Raw genomic sequence first — 24,563 nt, forward strand, 5'->3', positions numbered from 1 at the left:
GGGATACATGGGGAGAGGATGGAGAATGTGGGGAAAGAATTAAGTGTAGTGTCATGGTAACACTGGGAACAAGGTTCAGGCCTAGGTACTTCTTGTAAAGGTAAAGGATAGGAATCAGTTATATTGAATCAGTGATGTGGTAATTGCTCCATCTAGTCCTCTGCACCAATCCAATAGTATTCTATATAAAGAACCTATGGTTATAGAGGCTAGGAGTCTGTATATCCTATTATTACTCCAACTGCTATCCAATCGCAATAGGGCCACTAGGGGGCCTCCATGATCCAGTTACACTATTGACACACTGCAACTTCTAAACCGTGATCACACTCTATTCCAAGACTTGAATCAGATTCAAGTTAAGAGTTAATAGTGTGTGTGTGTGTGTGTGTGTGTGTGTGTGTATGTGTGTGTGTGTGTGTGTGTGTGTGTGTGTGTGTGTGTGTGTGTTAAGAGAACATCTTTACTGCGAAGCATCGAAATAATTTCTCCATCCATCTTGTGTATAAATAGATTAAACTCATCTAGTGCTTGCATGAGCTCTGAATTCATAAATCCATAATAAAGTGACAACTCACCCACTCCTCTTCACAGATTTGGTATGACTGAATAGGTAAAAGTATAATGGAGGAAACGAGGAGGAGTTTATCGGTTATACCTACCCAGTCATTTCAGATCTATAAGGCAGAGTTAAGGAGGTCATGAAATCAAACACTGCCCATAACCACACAGTGTCTCAGAGTGGGAGTGATCTAGGATCAGGTCCCCCACCTGTCCATATCATCTTATTCATTATGATTTAAAAGGCAGAACTGACCCTAGATCAGCACTCCTTCTTCGAGATGCTTTGTGAATATGGGCCTAATTGGCTGAGGGCGAAGGTGAATGGACTGGTATCGGGTTTGTACAGAAGCACAGTTTTCTGATGACCCTAATGAGAGCCACACTGCCCTGAATCTAAAGACAGAAAAGACGGAAAGACAGAGCGGAGATGAGCGGAAAAAGGTCTTGCGTTTTAACAATCAGCCAAACCATCAGCTGAATATGGGAGTCAATTAGTCTATAAAAAATGTATCCAAATAACTAATTTGCTTAATTTGTAGCCTGATAGAAGGTAGCTACTGTTAAACCGAACCAGAACAGGGTTTGTGAGTCTAACTAGTCAGAAGCAGCCCCCCCTCCACCCGCCCCAAACACACACACACACACACACACACACACACACACACACACACACACAGGTCAGAGAGCCAACATGGGAGTGAGTCGTATCGATCACAGCCATTTTTTTGTACCTAAAATGTTTACCTTAATTGTACACAGCCTACAAGAGCCACAGCATCCTCTATGTACATGGCTTTAAATGTGACACACACACTCCTGCTAAAAGTATATGTCTTAAATAGCTCTTGCTAAACAATGCCCCTGTGTGCAGCTGGCATTCAGGTGAAAACACCCTCAAAAGGTTTGATTTAATTAGAAAACTCTAGTCAGTGGCAGCCACAAAAGATTCAGTAAGTAAAAGTAAACACACACACATGCACGCACGCACGCACGCACGCACGCACGCACGCACGCACGCACACTCTCTCTCTCTCTCTCTCTCTCTCTCTCTCTCTCTCTCTCTGAGACCCACATGTCTGAGGGGCGGTACAGTGGCCGGAGCACAGCACAGTAGGCTACAAAGTCTCTATGAATAGTGTATTATGTGAAGTCATAATTTATTTTTTACAAAACTGCATGTTGCCCTAGATGGGAGTCATAGTTGCCATGTCTGAGTCTCTCAGAGGAGCATGTGTGTTATACCGGCCAGTGTCTGTGTCCAAGGTGCTACAACACTGAGGCTTTCAGTCATACTGTCATACGGTAGATATAGACTACTAGACGTGATAGAACATAACTCAAACAGCCTCTTCTTGTGGCCTAGGGTGGTCTAGTGGCTAGTGCCGCTGCCTCCAGTGCACACATACTGTATACCTGTGTAGTCCAGTGGAGGCTGGAGAAGGTAGAAATTGGAAGACAGGCTCATTGTAACGCATGGATTGGAATGATGAATGGTATCAAACACAATACTATTCCTCATTCCATTCCGTGCATTACAATGAGCCTATCAAATGTTTACCTCTACCAGCCTCCACTGGTGTATACATGGGTTTGAATCTGGCCCACTACCCCTTTGACACATTCCTTCCTACTGTACTTTTCCTGTCTTTGCTGTCTCTGTCCAATAGTCATGTCTTACTAACCATATAGGCAGAAGCTAGGCTAGTCTAGAGCAGCCCCCTACCCCAACCCTCCCCTAATTGGAGGACATGGAAAGAAAATAACAACCACGCTCTACTTACTGTATAGCTATTCACATGGCAAGGTACATATAATACATGTATATAGACACAACAATTTCCCATCACTTGTTCAATTGTTTTGTGTATTAAATTATAAACATGATGCCATGGCATTTGGACATCAACAATCTGTTTCCAACTATCTTGAATTTGATATGGCATAGTGGTCAAGTATTTTAAACTTAAGTGAAACTGGTACACTTTCTGGTTTATATAAACCATTTTAAGCCATTTGTGTTTTTAATGTGTGGCATTCCCTTCTCTTTTAAGTATTTGCCTCTTCCATTTTTGTGGCAAAGCTGCGTTGAGTTGGTTATACATTTGTATTGATCATACACCTGTATACCTTTTGTTAGTTGTTTGTGTGACATGGTTTTACCGTCCTTGTTCACAATGTCATTAATAAAAATAATACCCTTCTTATAAATGTTTTCTTATACGCAAAAGCCCGTCAGCACAAACCGGCTACGAGATTAAAGGTGGTTTTGGACCACGCAGCTCTTGCGGCAATGCGCAGTCCAGCCCGAGCCCCAGACCAGCACCCAGCGTGAGCCCCAGGCCATCGCCCGGACCGGTTTCCAGCCCGAGCCCCAGACCGGCACCCATCCCAAATCCCAGACCGAGCCCCAGACTGGTGTCCATCCCGAGTCCCAGCCCGAGTCCCAGACCGGCGCCCAACGTGAGCCCCAGGCCAATGCCCGGACCAGTTTTCAGCCTGAGCCCCTAGAGGCCCTTGTCCCCTCTGTCCCTGGACTTCATCATGGGGTTACCTCCGTCCCAAGGGCTGGCCACTATCCTGGCGGTCATTGACCAGTCGACTGTGTGGTGGTCACTATCCTGGCGGTCATTGACCAGTCGACTGTGTGGTGGTCACTCTGGCTCCACGGCTGGAGCCGCTCCTAAGAGGGGGTACTGTCACGGTTCCATCTGGCCCAGAAGGCGGTGTACGTTACTGTGGATACTCTCAAGTAAAGTGGCCTATTTATTATTGTTATTGTTATTGTTATTGTTATTGTTATTGTTATTATTATTATTATTATTATTATTATTATTATTATTATTATTATAACCTTTATTTAACCAGGAAAAGTCTCATTGAGATTAAAAATCTCTTTTACAAGAACGTCCTGGCCAAGACAGGCAGCAGCACAACTAACAGGGTTGCAAACATAAAAAAAAAACATATAACAATTTACAATGAAAATAAAGAATAGATTACAGAATCAAAAATATCAAAAATATTCATCAATATTCGTCACAAGTAATCAACATTAGGGATCAAACAGGGGCAATATGAGTCAGCCAAAACATCTACAGCCAGATGTGCCTGCCTCCAAGTCATTTAGAATGACTTGCCAGTGAAACAAGCTCCCGAAGATTCAGGTAATTTTACAACTGATTCCAAGCAGAGGGAGCAGCATACTTAAACACCCTTTTCTTTAGGCTTGAACCAGCATTCTCTTGTTGCCTCATCTCTGCGCCTGGGTCCTACAGTACACTACACAACCTTACAACCGAATCATTGTCCCCTCTCTGATTCCATCGGTGGGGAACAATAATAATACGTAGAATAACAATAGGGGCGTCGCCCCTTCAGGGCTTGGACCCCTTATTAGTACAAATCACTCAAATTATCCTATCAAGTTAAACAATTGTTGGATGGACGACATCTATGCACAAAAATAGTGGTTTACATAATTTATATTAAAAACAAAATCTCTGAAAGGTTCTTGTCTATCATTAACAAGTGAACAGTGCGGTCTAGATCAGGCCATTCCTCCAAAGTTGAGCTGCCGTGAAGCCAATGGTGACTTTACAAGAGCCACAGATGAGAGTAGAAAACTAGCCATGGGTCAACAATATCCCAGTCACTCCTCAAAACTGGCCGATAGATGGATAGTTCGTTTATTTTAGTGTCACTGCAGAATAATGCAGCAATTGAACAACACAAAAATACAGATTTAAAAATCACATTGTGGATCACTCAGAAAGACTTTTGAGACACAATACTCTAAATACAATACATAATCTATAGGTCATTTGTATCAATATATATAATACATACAATACAATACAATCATCTATACACATATATGCAAAAACAAAATACAATTTATAAAATATAATTGAACATTTAGGCATTAATAAAGAAACATATACGTTGCAGGATAAGATGGCAGGCTTTGGCACATGCATTTACACCATTTTTACCATTTAACATTTCTCACACTTTATTATCATCAAGACCATTAAAAATCCCATTTTGACTAGACAGTTGAAGAAAGAGATCATCCCTAATGTCATTGTATAACCCAGTTAAGTAGAGCATGAGCTTCAGTTTCAATGGATCCACTATTACAAAAAATACACGTTTATCAAGAGGAGAGTTTGTATATCTACCTGTTTCAATAGCAAGAGGGGACACTCCACATCTAAATTTAGCAAAATAGCTTTGATACTGACATATGATGTACTGTACTCCATAGAATGGCTTAACACAAAGAGAGTGAATGACTGTGAGGGTGCCATTTACAGTTAGAACATAAACCAAGTTGAAAATCTGAGGGGAGACTAGAAGATTACTGTCCATTAACTATCTCCAACCAACTTGATAAAGCCAATAAGAACAGGTGAACATTGCCTAGTCTAGTATGCTATGTTGGTAGAGAGACTTATCTGAAAAGTCTCAAAGCTGTAATTGTTCACATAGGAGTCCTGACTCAGGGTTTCACATACTTTAATCACACAACACATGTTAATTTGTAATTTTAACATATTTGTCAACATTTATTAATTACTTTCACTTAAAAAGTGTGAAGAATGTTGTCCTAATTGATTGGGGGGGGGGGGGGGGATCTAAATTAAATGCGCTTTATTTTCTGTGCAAGGGTTCACATGGTTTTCTATCTGCACTGCATATGCCTATCAGTAATAAGATACTGAGATACTAATATTCCACACAGAAGGAGCTGTGTCTCGCCCTGCTTTTATCTAAGGCTATCGGTAGGCCTACCGTAGCCTTGTTCACCACCCTCTGCCTCTTCTCTGTCCAGTCTCTGTGCCGGGCTTTGTAAATTCAGTTAGCTAATTGATTTCAGCAGTCTTTCTCTTGGAATCACGTTGCTCACCATCATGTGATGACACTGGTTGGTGCGGAAGGCATCGCTTCCTGGGAGGAGGAGAAGGAGGAGGGGGAGGGGGAGGGGGAGGAGGAGGAGAGTACCGACACGCTGTAGATTATCGCAAAGGCCACCCTTCAGTACAACTTGTAGTGGGGCCGTCCTGTTTGACTCTGAACTAACACCACGCCTGCCTATTCAAGATGAGCTTTGCGGTGATACCAGCGGCGGCTTCATGAAAAAAAGTAGTTTGAATACCTTTTACTTTCATAAACCCAAAGTTTCAGTGGAACTCTTTAATGAAACATTCATAAATGGCTGAAGAAGTTTTGATAACGTCGCCCGGGAAAATAACGTCGGTAAGTTGTTCATAGTTGATTAATTGACTACTAACACAGTTTTATGGTCTGTTTAATAATTGCTAATAATGTATTATTCGTTTTCCCTGACCTATGATGTTTCCTGACCAGCGTGTCTTGAGTTATGTTTGCTGTTTGCTGTAATATAGTTGGTAAACATGCCTGACGTGGGCCAACAAGAGGCTACTGTCAAATGAAGTGCTTTCCTGAAATCAAGATAGTCATTGTAGCCCACAAAACTGTATCAGAACTGAAACATGTATCTGACATTATCCTGTAAACTTAATTTCAATTGAGCAATGTCAAGCCTATGACACAGTACTTTATTTGTCCCCATATGTTGTCATACAGGTAGTCATACAGGAGTTATTTATTTTCAGGCATTTTATTATTACACAAATGTCCAATTGCTATAGCCACACTAAGAAGAAGGTTGTAGTTAGTAAGCCGACATATAACCACTGATATGTAATTTCAATAATGATGTTTTATTGAACCTCAATCTCTCCTTCTCTCCTCTGAAGATGAGGTTTTCTCTGATTATATGTCACAAGACAAAGTCCACACAACCTTTCTCACATCTGTCTGTCTGTCTGTCTGTCTGTCTGTCTGTCTGTCTGTCTGTGTGTGTGTGTGTGTGTGTGTGTGTGTGTGTGTGTGTGTGTGTGTGTGTGTGTGTGTGTGTGTGTGTGTGTGTGTGTGTGTGTGTGTGAGTGTGTGAGCATAAGTGACTGCATCTGACCACTTAGCAGCACCCAAATTAAGTTTGGGTGAGGTTCCCTGACCTGACCTAAGTGTGGGCCAAATGCATGTCCCTATGTGGTTCACACCTCCTAACCCCTTGAACATGACCATCATGGCCTCAATTGGAATCAGATGGTTGAACTGCCAGTCACCAAGATAGGTTGATTTTCCATTTAATACTAATATAATGTATAATATTATCTCTATGGACTGCCAGTGGATACAAAGATGTATTTTTCCTACTAGTATTATTATTAATAGTAATTAATCTACCGATTAATCTGATGAGATATGATGCATTCTTGTCTTTATTCCTGTGTGTTTTATGCCTTTATTTCACCTAGTAATTCCAACACAGTCTCCTAATTAAATTGTGTACTGATACACGTTAGTATAGAAAAAGATACGCTACGTGAGGATAAGTGAATTTGCGTGACTTATTTAAGAAGTTTGTCTTTATTAACTTTGATTTGCATGGTGGTTAGGCAGTATTAGGCATTAACTTTGATTGGTTAAGTTGTCAGGGGAAGGCATTAGCAAACCATCATTAGCAAATATTGTTGTCCATAGCACGATTCGAACCAGCAACATGCGCGTTGCTAGGCAAGCTGTTAATGATTGCAAGGTCACTTGTCATCTTCTGTGTCAGGTATCAAAGAGGTTCTCTCTCTACTGTCATTTCTACACTAGGCAGGGATTGCTGTCAATCACTTTAATTCAGTACAGTATGTAAACATTCATTCAAAGCCATCCTTGGCCAAATAGAACTATTCTAAATCTGTCCAGTCAGTTTGGTCAGTCACAGTATCGCTTCACACTGAGTGACACGTGACCGCCCTCTGAAACACCAGATGTTAACCAGCTACTTGAGGAGTGAGTTTACCACTTCAACTCGCTTACACTGTGTGCGGTGTGAGATTTTGTCTGAAAAGGTTTGTCATCATGAATGTGAATGTGTTTGGCTACATATAGGCTACTGCTCCAAGAAGGACCAGTTTAATTCAGGTCAAAGATGCCTCACTCCTCCAGTCCAGTTGATTCCTCTAGACCAAAGGCTCACATATTTCATACTTGAGTGAAAAGGACAGGAATGATCTGTCTGTCAGTTATTGTTTTTGACCATGTTTCCTCCCCCTCTCCTTCTCTTCTCTCTCTCTGTGTCCCTCCCTCCCTCCCTCCCCCCCTCTCTGTGTGCAGCACCTGACATCCTCATTGTTAGCGGTAGCGTTCCTCACCTCCTTTGGCAGCTCCATGCTCTATGGCTACAACCTGGCAGTGGTCAACTCTCCTGCATTGGTAAGACATACAGACTTCACCTCCTTACTCTACTCTACTCTACATTACTACACTACAATACACACTTCTCTGGCACATTTCCTGGTCTATCTGTACTCCATATTCACATTTCCTGGTCTATCTGTACTCCATATTCACATTTCCTGGTCTATCTGTACTCCATATTCATATTCCCTGGTCTATCTGTACTCCATATTCACATTTCCTGGTCTATCTGTACTCCATATTCATATTCCCTGGTCTATCTGTACTCCATATTCATATTCCCTGGTCTATCTGTACTCCATATTCATATTCCTTGGTCTATCTGTACTCCATATTCATATTCCCTGGTCTATCTGTACTCCATATTCATATTCCCTGGTCTATCTGTACTCCATATTCATATTCCCTGGTCTATCTGTACTCCATATTCATATTCCTTGGTCTATCTGTACTCCATATTCATATTCCTTGGTCTATCTGTACTCCATATTCATATTCCTTGGTCTATCTGTACTCCATATTCATATTTCCTGGTCTATCTGTACTCCATATTCATATTCCCTGGTCTATCTGTACTCCATATTCATATTCCCTGGTCTATCTGTACTCCATATTCACGTCCAGGAATGACTGAAGTCAGACATAATGGAGCGTAAACACACGTAAATGCTGATATACTGTAATGGTGAATAGTGTTTTTCCACTGTTTGTGTGTGTGTGTGTGTGTGTGTGTGTGTGTGTGTGTGTGTGTGTGTGTGTGTGTGTGTGTGTGTGTGCATATTTCGCAGATTTTTTTCAAAAGCCAAGGCATTTTTCCCAGCGGGAATCGGATGCACAATCTAAGCGTCCAACTGAGCCACACTGTCTTGAGTATGTGAAGGGCTTGTTGTCATCAGGAATGTGGATTGAATGATGGACAGGGCTCTTCTCTTCATCAGAAGGAATGCATCTGGGCCCAGGGAGAATGACTGTTCAGTGGAGGTGGTCATCACTCCAAAGCTAATGCTAATGCTAACTTTAGAAGGATAGAAACAAAATGGGAAGGACAATAAATAAATGAAACAAAAACAAATAAATAAAACAACGGCACATCATATTTTGCATGAAAAAACAGCAACTGTGCACAACTCTGAAAAACGTATAGAGTAGAATGTTTAAAGTGTGTTTTAGGAAGCAAGTTTTAGGATTACCCCTAAAACAGAACTTTAATTTCTCTAATCTGTGAGAACTCAGCACATCCCAAACTCAGTGTTTGTAAGAGGGAGGAAACGCCTGTTCCCAGTTCAGTAGTATGAGCTGCAAGGCTAAAAGAGTAGTATCCGGTGGCACATTTGACAGGGATGTGCCCAATGGTAGTAGCCCAGACAGGCCTGTAACAGAGCATGGCTCTATGAGAGTATCATAGACAAACATTTAAATGTCAATTTCCAGAAGCGTGACAGCTTTTGACAGTCCAAAAACAGATGAACCAGGGTACTGTAGCTCTGTCTTACAACAGATACAGGTTGGGTCAAAATCAGGGACTACTCTTCCAAGTTTAGCCCCGGACCAGTGGAGGCCACGTTAAACTGGATGAGACTGGGTCTGGTGCTAAATGAGGACAAGTGTATTCTATGCACAACAAGTCCCCTCACTGAGCTCCCCTCCCAAATCTCCCTCCCATAACACCTTCAAAGCCAATGTAGACATGCCTTGGGTTCGCAATTATACTGTGGTTGTAATTAATAAAACAGTAAAGGACGCAGGACACCATGCATTACTTCTCTTCCCAACTCCTAACTATGGCAAGCCCAGAGGGATCCTTCCCCAAATACACAATACATGTCATACACAAAAGGGGCGTATCACAGCTGCGTGTTTCACAAATGGATTGTTACACTTTTTGCCTATAGATACTAGGAGAGAGGAACACAACAGGGAAGACAGTGACCCAAAGAGGCAAAGCCAGACCACTCGCCTTTGGCATCAAAGTAAATTATTTAAATGCTTTTAAGTATTTTCTGCCAGTCCGAGAACATTACTCGGGGGCTTTGCTGATTGTTGGACATGACTGCTTCTCATGCCCTGTAGAGTCCCTTTAGGGTCCTTTTTATTATTATTAACACAAAACAATTGTTACAAACATTCAGACATCACAATCCACATTGAGTCCACATTTGTCCTATCAATGGCATTTTAACAAACCAGTCAGGCCATGACTGGTCTGAAAATGTGACTAATTGCATTTAAGTAGTATATTCCAGGCTATCTCATTGGATGGATTTTGTACACTGACCTTTACCTGTAAAATATTTTAGCAAAACATTCAATTAGTAAGAGCGAAATGGATATTGTGAGGAAATATTTGTGTGAGAAGAGACTTTCATGCACGTGCAGGGTGTATTTTGTAAGAGTGCAGTTGAGTTATTCCATTTGATGAATACTTCTCCAGGGGAAAAACATAATTTACTTATGGCACCATAACAGGCCCATTTATATATATACTGTTGAGTGTGCTGAGATACAGCCTTATGTATGGTAACCAGATCATGGTTGCATTGTAGGAGATTTCAAATTTTTATATAATATACAGTACCAGTCAAAGGTTTGGACACACCTTCTCATTCAATGGTTTTTCTTTATTTTATTATTTTCTACATTGTAGATTAATATTAAAGACATCAAAACTATGAAGGAACACATATGGAATTATGTAGTAAACAAAAAAGTGTTAAACAAACCAGAATATGTTTTATATTTTAGATTCTTCAAAGTAGCCACCTTTTGCTTTGATGACAGCTTTGCACACTCTTGGCATTCTCTCAATCAGCTTCATGAGGTAGTCACCTGGAATGGTTTTCCAACAGTCTTGAAGGAGTTCCCAGAGGTGCTGAGCACTTGTTGGCTGCTTTGCCTTCACTCTGCGGTCCAACTCATCCCAAACCATCTCAATTAGGTTTAGGTCGGGTGATTGTGGAGGCCAGGTCATCTGATGCAGCATTCCAGCACTCTCCTTCTTGGTCAAATAGCCCTTACATAGCCTGGAGGTGTGTTTGGTGTCATTGTCCTGTTGAAAAACAAATGATGGTCCCACTAAGCACAAACCAGATGGGATGGCATGTCGCTGCAGAATGCTGTGGTAGCCATGCTGGTTAAGTGTGCCTTGAATTTTGCCTTAAATCATCAACAGTGTCACTAGCAAAGCACCCCCACACTATCACACCTCCTCCTCCATGCTTCACGGTGGGAACCACACATGTAGAAACCATCCGCTCACCTTTTCTGCGTCTCACAAAGACACGGCGGGTGGAACCAAAAATCTCAAATTTGGACTCATCAGACCAAAGTACAGATTTCCACTAGTCTAATGTCCATTCCTTGTGTTTCTTGGCCCAAGCAATTCTCTTCTTCTTGTTGTTCTTCCTCAGTAGTGGCTTCTTTGCAGCAATTTGACCATGAAGGCCTGATTCACACAGTCTCCTCTGAACAGTTGATGTTGAGATGTGTCTGCTGCTTGAACTCTGTGAAGCATTTATGTGGGCTCTAGTCAGAGGTGCTGTTAATTTGCGGTGTCTGAGGCTGGTAACTCTAATGAACTTATCCTCTGCAGCAGAGGTAACTCTTGGTCTTCCTTTCCTGGGGCGGTCTTCACGAGAGCCAGTTTTATCATAGCGTTTGATGGTTTTCGCGACTGCACTTGAGGATACATTCAAAGTTCTTGAAATTTTCCAGATTGACTGACCTTCATGTCTTAAAGTAATGATGGACTGTCGTTTCTCTTTACTTAGTTGAGTGGTTCTTGCCATAATATGGATTAGAACTGTAGTCGAATAGGGCTATTCACTGTATAGAACTGTGTACCAACCCTACCTCTGCACAACACAACTGATGGTCTCAAACACATTAAGAAGGCAAGAAATTCCACAAATTAACTCTTGATAAGGCACACCTGTTAATTGAAAACCATTCCAGGTGACTACCTCATGAATCTGATTGAGAGAATGCCAGAAGTGTGCAAAGCTGTCATCAAAGCAAAAGGTGGCTACTTTGAAGAATCTAAAATATAAAACATATTCTGGTTTGTTTAACACTTTTTTGTTTACTACATAATTCCATGTGTTCTTTCATAGTTGTGATGTCTTCAGTATTAATCTACAATGTAGATTAATAAATAAAGAAAAACCATTGAATGAGAAGATGTGTCCAAACTTTTGACTGGTACTGTATATTGCTATATACAATATAGTGCTACCAGTTTGTATTCTTATCCAATGTGTTCAGTAATAAATCTGTATAGATTTTGTTATATCAGTCCAGTAATTTGTTAACATCTTAGTCTGGGACACAGGTGGTCTGTCTGATGAAATCTAGATGTATCTCAAGTTGATTAGCTTAGATCTCGTCAGTCTTTTTTACTGGCCACACTGACAGACTGATCAAAACCAAATGAGATGACTCTAGATTTCTTCAGATGGTCTTTATGTTTCTCATCTCATCTGGTTTTGACAAGTGTTCCACAGTCAAATTATTTTCAACCAGATGAGAGGAATAGATTTCCCCAAATGGTCTGTGTATTTCTAAATACTGTTGGCTCAGTTGGGTTGGGATGTGACTTGGGATTGTGTATGAGACAATTTCACAGGTTCTTTAAAACCCCAAACCACCAATTTATCCATTTCAAGATATATCCCTGAATGTACTGCATGATTCATCTTCTCATTGGCTAGGACTCGGGATATTGCGATATTGTTCCCAGCAGTGGATGAACATTTCTCATGTCAGGGTTAGGGCTAGTAAAGTAAGGGGAGAGGAAGGAGGAACATAGGGTGCAAGGAAAGACGTGGAATAGCATTCACAGAATTAACATTTTCATGGAAAATCCAAGTGACCCAGCAACTACAGTAACTTATTTGGGCTACAAACCTCAAGCCAGAGTTGGCCAATAAGCAAAGTACTGGTATAGTAACAATCTGAAGTTACATTACATATACATACATACATTTCTGGTGAAATGCATATTTCTATAACTGTTACACACATTCCTGTACAGGAACATATCAGGGCAACATTCCTCATACCAGAGCTGGCCCGTGAGCGAAGTTACAACTCTGACCCACGGCTTGTTTAAAAAATCCCATTCCCATTTGACATCTACAGTATGTAAATGGTGAATTGTGGACTGTAAAATTAAGTGTAACCAACCATCCCTTATTTCATTGCTATGGTTAGAGCCCATTCATCACAGTACTCAAGTAAAGACTCAAGAGTCAATATTCATTAATTGCCACACAGCCGAAGTTGGTGGTATTTGCTTTCGGTACAGCATGGTAGTAACTTTAACAAAACGTTAATAGACAATATACTCTACTCTACAATATACATGACAATATACTCGTAACACTTCAGAAGGGTCTCTCCATCTTCCTGTCACACTGCTCCCTCCCTCTTGTTTGGCTTAATTGATCCTCAATCGCCCCCACTGTGGTGAATTAGTGGTACTCGTGGTGAATTGATAAGGAGACTGAGGTATAACAAGAAGAGGCCAACGGAATTCGATTAGTCTGTGACCTTAAAATGCCAGGAGGAGAGAGAGATAGAGATAGAGAGAGAGTGAGGCTGTCTTGTGTCAGGGCAGAGGCCATGTAAAGTGATGGCAGAGAAGAAGCAGAGAGAGAGAGAGAGCAATGTTGGCCACATGACGTAGTTTGGTTAGCTAGTTTGGCTGTAATTCTGCATTCCCCCTTCTGAGGGAGAAGTGTATACTCTGATTGGTCAGATAGAGTAGTGCTGAATGTGAGTGGGGCTTTCTTATTGGTCAGATACTGTGGAGGATGGTTTTGGGATGTCATAATTTGAATGCTGTCACATAGATTGGCGATAGCACCACACTCTCCTTCGCTGTTCAGTAAGCTTCAATAAGTTTTATTCGCATGATAAATATCTTACATTGGCAAACACAAGAACAAATAATTCAATAACAGCAAGGGAATAGTAATAATAATGAATCATTATGATAATACTACAATGTACGTGTAATGTCATGTATTATGATAATACTGTTATGATAATACCTCTCTCTCTCTCCCCCTCCCTCCTTCTGCCCTCTCTCTCTCTCTCTCTCTCTCCATCAGTACATTAAGGACTTCTACAACCGAACGGTAGTGAGTCGTAATGGTACAGGGCTGAATGGAGAGGCTCTGACTCTCATGTACTCTCTCACCGTGTCTGTCTTTGCCATCGGAGGACTGGTTGGCTCACTCATGGTGGGCATGCTGGTCACACGCTTTGGCAGGTGAGGCCCTCACACACACATGCACGTACGCACATAGGCACGCACACACACACGGGCACACACACACACACACACACACACACACGGGCACGCACATAGGCACGCGCACACACACACACGGGCACACACGGGCAAGCACACACGCGCACGCACACACGGCCACGCACACACGCATGCACACGCGCGCACACACACACACACACACACACACACACACACACACACACACACACACACACACACACACACACACTCTACTGATACTGATTTTGATTTCTATCTCTTGGATTTCAAAAGTTGCTACATTTCTGCCTAGCATAATAACTGTATTCACACCTGGGTAAATAATCTTTAGGGTCAAGTTGCTGCAATGGGAAAGAGGGCATGACTAGAGTTTTAACAGGGCTGTCCTTTTGAAGACCTTTGGTTTCCATTTTGGCCAGTGACTAAGCCCCTAGACAGGCAGGAGGGTGGTCACTTGGCATCAATAGCTTCAGAGACACACAGCAGCATCTGGAGCTGTGGGCACTGCCACCCTGTCTGGTGCACACACACACACACACACACACACACACACACACACACACACGCAAGTGCACACACACACAAACACACCTCTCATTCCATTGGCACTAAGGGCATTAGAGTACCTCCATCCATCACCTCTGAGTGACCCGGTGCACTTTGACCCCAGGTAACCCTGCCCTGCCTCCCCTGGTCCCTTCTGCCCTTCAAAGTGCACACTCTCTGTCCCCTCTGCCCTTCAAAGTGCACTAGCTCAGCCTTCAGAGTACATACTCTCTAGTCCCCTTTGCCCTTCAGAGTCTACAGTCTCAGTGCACTAGCTCTGCCCCCTCTGCACCTTTGTAGTGCAGACTCTTTGTTTTCCAAAGCCATTTAGGACACATGATTATTATTCCCTGCATACACCATAAAGTTGGCTAAAGAATGTGTTTGCATTAATTGGAGCTCAGAGCGTCAACTTAAAGCTTGTTTAACCTCTCCTCAAACATTCTGACTGGACGTTTACATGCAAATGAAAGAGAACAATTTACAGTCCTATTTATAGCCAGATCAATTTCATCCCAGAGCAGAACTCATAAGGCTATACTACATGCTATACTATACTATACTACATAAGGCTGTACTACATGCTATACTATACTATACTACATAAGGCTGTACTACATGCTATACTACATAAGGCTGTACTACATGCCCACCCTTCACTCTACAGTGCCCTCCATAAGTATTGGAAAGCATATTTTCTTCTTTTAGCTCAATATTCCAACAGTTTGGATTTGAAATCAACAATTACTATGGGGTTAAAGTAGAGATTCCTATTCCTGGTTTCACCATCTAGAAATTATAGTCCCCATATTTCAGGGCACCAAAAGTATTGGAAAATTGGCTTGACAGGTGTTTCTGGTTAGTCAGATGTGTTCCATCACATAATTTGTGCAGGCATAAGCGAGTCTAGTCTTGATTCTAGGCTTTGCATTTGCCTTTGGAGTCTGTTATTGTTGTCTGGCAACATGAGGACCAAAGAGGTGTCAATGAAAGTCAAGGAAGCTATTATGAGGCTGAAATATCAGAAAAATCAATCAGAAACAGAGCCAAAACCTTAGACTTACCAAAATCAACAGTTTGTAACATCATTCAAAACAAAGAAGGTACTGGTGAGCTCAGCAATCGCAAACAGACTGGTAGACCAAGGAAGACTTCTACAGTGGATGACCGAAGAATGCTCACCAAGAACCCCAAACCCCCCGAAACAACTGCCCCACAGATCAGGAACACTCTCCAGGAGGTAGGCGTGAATGTGTCAGAGACTACCATCCGCAGAATACATCACCAGTCGAACTACAGAGGCTTCACTGCAAGGTGCAAACCACTAGTTATCCTCAAAAAGGATGGTCAGGTCTCATCTCTCCACGGTCTTGTGGACAGATAAGACAAATATGATCATGTACCAGAGTGATTGCAAGAGGAACGTTTGGAGAAAAAAGGATCTGCTCAAGAATAACAGCATACCACATCATCGGTGAAACATGGTGGAGGGGGTGTTATGGTTTGGGCATGTTTAGCTGCCACAAGAACTGGTTAATTTGTCTCAATTGATGATGTAACTGCTGACGCAGCAGCAGAATGTATTCTGAAGTGTACAGAAATATCTTGTCTGCTTGAGTACAAGCAAATGCCTCCAAATTCATTGGATTGTGCTTCATCATACAGTAAGACAATGACCCCAAACATACTTCCATAGCAACTAGGGAGTTTTTGCGGAAAGTTCTTGATTGACCAAGTCAATCTTCAGATTTAAATCCAATTGAACATGCATTTCATTTCCTGATGATAACAAACAACAACTGAAGATACAGACCTACAGTACAGACACACACACACACACACACACACACACACACACACACACACACACACACACACACACACACTAACACACACACTAACACACACACACACACACAACCATGACAAGTCAGTCTACCTTTCCAAAACCAACTGTAGTTTTAATTTAGTTGTATTTATTTGCACACAAACAGACAGGTGAAAGACAAACAGTTAGAATAAAAGACAGGGTTTAAAAAAGTGTACAGGTGACCCGAACCAAAACACACTGCCATAGCAACTAGGGAGTTTTTGTTTCCAATACTTATGGAGGGCACTGTATATCAGGAGTGGAGTTTACTACTGTGTGTCATAGAAGTCATATTTTGACTCTGGTCTGTTTTGACCAGTGTTTATGTATAATGTACATTCATAATGCCTTCAGTTAATGGTCTTGGTACATTAGTTGATTCTGATAATGAAAGCTGGTTCATGGGAGGTGGACGTTCATGATTTTCTGTGTCTGTGTGTGTGTGTGTGTGTGTGTGTGTGTGTGTGTGTGTGTGTTTGTGTGTGTGTGTGTGTGTGTGTGTGTGTGTGTGTGTGTGTGTGTGTGTGTGTGTGTGTGTGTGTGTGTGTGTGTGTGTGTGTGTGTGTGTGTGTGTGTGTGTGTGTAGGAAAGGCACAGTGGTGAACTCTACAGTGCTGGTGTTCATTGCTGGGTCACTGATGGGCTTTAGCAGGATCTGCGGCTCTCCAGAGATGGTCATCTTCGGCCGCTTTGTAACAGGGATCCACTCAGGTACGTACACACACACAGAAAGTAAAACCATGCACCATGACCCACACATAGTTAAAGAGTAAAAAATGTTTTATTATTTTATTATTATAAAAATGGGTTATTAGGGGAGTTAGGATGATTGGGTTATTGGGTGAGGCGCATGAAAAACAGGAACATTGTTTTGACCAGTTTTTGTCAAAATCTTGATGTTATGAGACGTGATGTGATATCTCACCCAGTTTCTCCTTATGTTGTGTCTTGTGGTGCAGGGATATCTCTGAGTGTGGTGCCCATGTACCTGGGGGAGATTGCTCCGAAGAACCTGCGGGGTTTCCTGGGCCTCATGCCCAGTATCTTCATCTGTGCCGGCGTCTTCTCGGCTCAGGTCCTGGGCCTGCATGAGCTTCTGGGAAAGGTAGCTCTACAGACCACTTCCTGGAAATACTTTAAACTACACATCATATCTCTATCGATTCATTCATGGCCATACAATACAGTATGTTTAATATAAAAGTGAGGAAATGCATTTTCAGTGGATTGTGGTGTGCATTGTGGGAAAGTTTGAGACTGAATGGAAAATAGTGAATGGGGATCAATTGTGAAAAAAAACACTGATGAAAACACAGTTTGACATTTTATATTTATTCCCAATACCATCAACAATCTGTATAACATCTCTTACAGCGATATGGGAGGAGGCACTACAGGTGGAATATGTAGAAATAACAGTACAGTGCATCATGGGAATTGTAGTATTTAAATGTCAAGGCTGTCACTGGGTTCATTATATCTCCAGTCTTCCACAGAAGTAAGCAGAGCGAATGCAAGAGATTACACCCGTTGGTCAATGCAAGACTAGTTACAGTGACGGGGGTGTAAGGTGTGCAGGTTATGGTTGTGATTGTGACTATTGCATTTTCATGGTTACAGGAGGAGCATTGGCCCCTGTTCCTGTCTCTGGTAGTGATACCCACGTTCATCCAGCTGATGCTGTTGCCATGGTTTCCAGAGAGCCCCCGATACCTGCTGATCGAGAAACACAACGTCCACGCCACCATCACAGGTCAGCATACACACACGCACACGCACACGCACACGCACACACACACCACCATGACAAGTCAGTCTACCTTTCCAAAACCAACCTTAGTTTTAGTTTAGTTGTATTTATTTGCACACAAACAGACAGGTGAAAGACAAACAGTTCGAATAAAAGACAGGGTTTCAAAAAGTGTGCAGGTGAGGTGAAAAACTCCATAGGGCCTCAGCACAGAAACAAGCAAACAGCCATGCCCAGGATCCAAGCTATGGCACAATATTGCACCGCATATGTCACAGGGCACCAACAGAATACTTGCAGAAATGACCACAATGTGTTTTTGAGTGACCAATATTGAGTTCTGTTAGCGTTTCTTCTGATTTTGAAAACTTTGATACAGTGCAACTGATAGGCTAGCTAGGCTATGCTTTGAGCAGATGGTCTGAAAGTCCAAGACTTGTCTGGTAAACTAGCTCAAACTGTTCAGGGCAAAGAAAAGAACACTGGTGAGGGAGCTTTCATACACTATATATGCTATCTGTCACAGTGCAGCTAATGGACTATGCTATACTGATATGCTTTGCATTGAACAGATAGGCTATTGGAACAGGCAGGGTTTGAACAAAGGACCTATCGCATGGATGACACAGATGTATACCGCTATACCAAGAGAACATCCTGGTGGTTCGAGGGCTACATCCGGGCTAAGATATCGCAGGCAGGGCTACCTCATCACGAGAGTGTGATTCCAAATCCCCTCTGCTACACTACACTACACTACGTTGTGGTTAATCAGGCTTTAGGTTTAGTGATGATCAGGGCCTACAGGATCTGCTGTGGTGGAGGTTCCAGAACGAACATGTATTCTTTAGTTAGGTAACATCCTATAATGTGTTCAGTGTCAATAATGTAACTTTGTAATGTTAGTGCCATAACTATTTCTTAGGTTTCTTATGTCAGTGTTGAAGTGTACCTTCCTCCCTTATTCATTGGTTTATTTATGTATTTGTTTATGTATTTGTTTGTATTTGTTTGTTAGCATCCACAATCACAAAGGCTGGGGTCCACAGTTCTTTAACTTCCTGTTTTGTATTTCCTTTCACAGCTCTGAAGTGGTACCGGACCAAGTGTAACATCCAATCAGAGATTGAGGAGATGCAGGAAGAGCAGCGCTCTCTGTCATCTGTGGAGACGGTGTCGGTATGGCGATTGTTGATGGACCACTCCGTGCGCTGGCAGTTGCTCAGTGTGGTTGTCATCAACATCGGCATGCAGCTGTCCGGCATCGATGCTGTGAGTGTGTGTGTGTGTGTGTGTGTGTGTGTGCGCGTGTCTGTTTGTCTGTGTGTGTACATGTTTGTCTGTGTGTGTGTGTGTGTGTGTGTGTGTGTGTGTGTGTGTGTGTGTGTATGTGTGTGTGTGTGTGTGTGTGTGTGTGCGCATGTCTGTTTGTCTGTGTGTGTACGTGTTTGTCTGTGTGTGTGTGTGTGTGTGTGCGTGTGTGTGCGTGTGTGTGTGTGTGGGTGTTTAATGTGGTTGTAATCAACATTGACATGTAGCTGCCTGGCATCAGTGCTGTGAGTCTACCTGTGTGCGTGCGTGCGTGCGTGCGTTTGGGGTGGGGGGTGTCAGGGTGATCTCTGACATCAATGCTAAACGTCATAATTTTATATAGATATGATTAGCCAAATCCCTCCCTGAGTTATGCTACTGAGGTGCATTCATTATTCAAATGATTACCAGGGCACTCTGGCCAAAAAGTGCACACTCCATCTGACAGAGCTGAACTCATTAGCAACCTCATCTTCTGGCTGTATTTTTAGCTGCTAATTGGCTCACACAGCCACACACACATTGCTAGTTGAGCAAGCCTAGCGCTGAAACACAATGAAATGGTGTTTGTGATGATGGTGATGGTAACGATGACGCTACTACTGCTGCAGATGGTGATAATGATGTGGAAATGAAGTTCACAGGTGGCGGGTTTTGGCCCTGAGCACAGCAGAGTGGTGCGTGTGTGCGTGCATGTGTGTGTATATGTGTGTGTGTGTATGTGTGTGTGTGTGTGTGTATGTGTGTGTGTGTGTGTGTGTGTGTGTGTGTGTGTGTGTGTGTCTGTGTCTGTGTCTGTGTGTCTGTGTGTCTGTGTGTCTGTGTGTTTGTGTCTATACCTGTGTGTTGATTTTTCTCTTTCACCGTCTGCTACTCCTGTTGATTGGGCCCCTGTCTGGAGTTAACTTCCCCCCAAATTGAATTGAATTGAATCTGAGTGGTTGTCCACTGTTACTGCCAGGCTGTGCCAGGCTTTGCCACCTGTGCCTATTTAGCTCAGGCCCAAAACGTGTGTTTGTCTCTCCTCCAAAGTTGCATTGCATTTATCTTGATGGTGACATGCTCCTGTTTGTGTCGTGCTGGACAATAACGTTGTTTCTAATTCTAATCCTTCAGATCTGGTTCTATACCAATGACATATTTGAGAACGCAGGCATTCCTGCCCCTGAGATTCAGTACACAACGGTGGGCACCGGAGCCATAGAGATCATCGCTGGTCTCATCGGGGTGAGTCTATGGAAGAGGCATGCGACCATGGGGATTGGTTGTATACTAATGTAGTTATCAGTGGCTGCTCTGCCTTCGGTGGTTAAGGTATTAATGATGTGTTGCTGTCTGTCTGTCTGTCCATCCGTCTGACTATGTATTTCTTTGATCCTCCCATTTCTCTCTCACTCTCTCTACTCTCTCTCTTTCTCGCTTTCTCTCTTTGTCTCTCTTTCTTTCCCTCTTTCTCTCTCTCTCTTTCTCTCTCTGTCTCATTCTCTCTCTCTCTCTCTCTCATTCTCTCTCTCTCTCATTCTCTCTCTCTCTCTCATTCTCTCTCTCTCTCTCATTCTCGCTCTCTCTCTCTCTCATTCTCTCTCTCTCTCTCACTCTCTCTCTCTCTCTCTCTCTCTCATTCTCTCTCTCTCATTCTCTCTCTCTCTCTCTCTCTCTCTCATTCTCTCTCTCTCATTCTCTCGCTCTCTCTCTCTCATTCTCTCTCTCTCTCATTCTCTCCTTCTCTCTCTCTCATTCTCTCTCTCTCTCTCTCTCTCTCTCATTCTCTCTCTCTCTCTCTCTCTCTCTCTCTCATTCTCTCTCTCTCATTCTCTCTCTCATTCTCATTCTCTCTCTCTCTCTCATTCTCTCTCTCTCTCTCTCATTCTCTCTCTCTCTCTCTCTCTCTCTCTCTCTCATTCTCTCTCTCATTCTCTCGCTCTCTCTCTCATTCTCTCTCTCTCTCTCTCTCTCTCTCTCTCTCTCTCTCTCTCTCTCTCATTCTCTCTCTCTCATTCTCTCTCTCATTCTCATTCTCTCTCTCTCTCATTCTCATTCTCTCTCTCTCTCATTCTCTCTCTCTCCAGTGTTTTACCATAGAGAAGCTGGGCAGGAGGCCTCTCATCATCGGGGGGTTCGTAATTATGGGAATCTGCTGTGCTGGGATCACCATATCCCTCATTCTACAGGTGTGTGTGTGTGTGTGTGTGTGTGTGTGTGTGTGCGCGCATGCATGTCCACATACGTATAAACGAGTCAGTTTATATGTGTGCGTATGGGTGGGTGATTATTGTATCCACAGGTGTGTGTGTGTGTGTGTGTGTGTGTGTGTGTGTGTGTGTGTGTGTCTTAATAGCATTCTTGTTACCTTTTTGACACTGCAGAATGACAGAGTACCTCCTGTGTTCTCCCCACAGGTCCACTTGTCGTTCATGCGTTATGTCAGCGTGGGGTGTGTGGTTGGTATCATTGCTGGCTTCTGTATCGGACCAGGTGTGTTACATTCTACTTTATTCTTCTCTACCTGTCTCCATTTCATATGCTGTCATCTATGTACTGGCCCAGTCATCCTCACTCCTGGTCCTGGAGAGCTGCAATACTGCAGGTTTTTGTTTTTGTTTAATCAGGTGTGATAGCACTAGGCCGGGACAACAACCTGAACCCACTGTGGCTCTCTAGGACCAGGATTGAGTATCACTGTATTGGCCTATGTGTCTCTGATACACTGTCATTTAAGTAAAGGGTTTGTTTACATAACTTTAAAAAGCATTGTATCAGTGGGTGATAGTGGCATGAATAATCCCCTGTGGGGGAAACAGGAAGTCAGGAATAGGGAATGGGAATGGGAATTCCAAGCCTGGAATTGTAGTGGAGACTGCTGCTGTTTAACCCTGTTGTGTGAATTAAGGGCGCCCTCTGGAGGTCAGAGTTGAGAACTTGTAAATGGAGTCAATGGCCTTGCTCTAGTACCCCAATGATCTGTATTACAGCCTGTGTGTGATGATGATGATGATGGCCTTATCCCCTATAAGAGAGACAGATGAGAGAGATTTGTAGAGATGTATGTAAGCCTATGATGTATGACGGCCCCTCCCATACCCCAACTCTTCTCCTTAGTGGACTGGCTCATACTGTCTGGATTCCAGCCCTTAATTAGGCCTCCTCACGCCTCATTGGTCAGAAGGATGATGAATGCTGCCACTCAAAAGCACATCAACATGAATAATGTATCACTAGTCTAGTTCCTCATCAGTCAAGAAGAGTTGTTCTGGCTCTAGCCAACACAGTAATTATGCTCAAATAATGATTCCTCCACTTGTGTTCATTCATAGGGTCATTAGAGCTGTAGTAACACGTGACCACAGGGGGTTAAGGGCTACTTCCGGAATACTTTGAAAAAAAGCTTTTTCAACGGCCACTCCATCACTCACACCTAATCTGAATACTGGTTTTCTAACTGGGTGTTTAGTTTACATAGACTGGTGTGTGTGCGTGTGTGTGGAGGGGGGTGGGGGGGTGGATCACCATTATAATATGTATCTTTGTTTAGTATATAATAGCAAATGTGTGTATTGCATTGTAGCGGGCGTTCCATTCCTGATAACAGCAGAGCTGTTTAAGCAGTCCCACAGACCAGCAGCCTACACTGTAGGAGGATCTCTCAACTGGATGTCAAACTTCACAGTGGGCTTTGTCTTCCCCTTCCTACAGGTAAGCCCCCCCCCCCCCCCCCCAAGATGATCCTCCTTCCAGAGAGTACCACACTGCTTCTTCTCTTTCCCTTACCTTAACAACTCAAAGTTAATCCCTAATACTAACTAACCACCAGGCAATTCAAAGTTATTAAATATTAACTTCTTACATAAGTCACGCAAAATAAACATACCCTCACATAGCGTATCGTTTTCAATGTATTGTATGAGAATGCGTACTATCATGTATAGGTACACAATTTAATTAGGAGACTGTGTTGCTTTTAATTGTTTGTATTCATAGTCCTGTAAAGCGCATTGGGTTGCCTCTGTGTATGAAATGTGCTCTATAAATAAAGTTTGATTTGATTTGATTGTAATCAGACCTATATTCTACTGCTACACTCACCGACCACTTTATTAGGAACACCTGTACACCTTCTCATGGTGGAGGTGGTGTAATGATGTGGGGAATGTTTTCTTGGCACACTTTGGGTTAATACCAATCAATCATCGCTTGAATGCCACAGCCTATTTGAGTATTGTTGCTGACCATGTGCATCCCTTCATGGCCACAATTTACCCATCTTCTAATGGCTACTTCCAGCATGATAATGCACCATGTCACAAAGCAAAAGTCGTCTCAAACTGTTTTCATGAACATGACAATGAGTTCAGTGTTCTTCAGTGGCCTTCCCAGTCACCGGATCTGAATCCAATAGAACCCCTTTGGGATGTGGTAGAACGGGACATTCACAGCTTGAAAGTGCACCTGAAAAATCTGCAGGAATTGCGTGATGCAATCATGTCATCCTGGACCAGAATCTCAAAGGAATGTTTCCAACACCAATGCCACGAAGAATTGAGGATGTTTTGAGAGCAAAGGGAGGCCCTACCCAGTATTAGTAGTGTTCCTAATAAAGTGTTCAGTGAGTGTAGATGACTAGTGTATAACTAAACTAAACTATTCTAAACCCTCTGTCCCATCTCATCCCTCCCTCCCCTATCAAGATGTCTGCTGGGTCCTACTGCTACCTGGTGTTTGCGGCCGTGTGTCTGATGGTGGCGATGTTCGTGTTCTTCGTCATCCCCGAGACCAAGAACAAGACGTTTGTGGAGATCAGTCAGATGTTTGCCTCCAAGGAGGCGATCCCCGAGACGCAGGTGTTGGGTAACCCGCCCGACCAGCTCAAACTCAGGAAGATGAACGGCTACGGGACACTGGCGAACAGATCGGTGGAGTTCGACAGCTCCTCCTCTGTACCCTGA

General features: G+C 42.8%; 1 protein-coding gene across 1 annotated transcript; it reads left to right on the forward strand.

The window, feature by feature from the left end:
* Positions 1–5,778: 5,778 nt before the first annotated feature.
* Positions 5,779–24,563, forward strand: slc2a15a (solute carrier family 2 member 15a; the record flags this gene model as incomplete). The annotated part of the gene is made up of 12 exons (XM_083694503.1): positions 5,779–5,823; positions 7,765–7,863; positions 13,959–14,119; positions 17,146–17,270; positions 17,519–17,664; positions 18,180–18,312; positions 19,394–19,581; positions 20,737–20,847; positions 21,690–21,791; positions 22,020–22,095; positions 23,186–23,313; positions 24,306–24,563. 12 exons carry the CDS (start codon positions 5,779–5,781, stop codon positions 24,561–24,563), a joined length of 1,572 nt encoding a protein of 523 aa, XP_083550629.1.

Source organism: Argentina silus (genome assembly GCF_951799395.1).
Source record: "Argentina silus genome assembly, chromosome: X".
Classification (NCBI taxonomy): domain Eukaryota; kingdom Metazoa; phylum Chordata; class Actinopteri; order Argentiniformes; family Argentinidae; genus Argentina; species Argentina silus.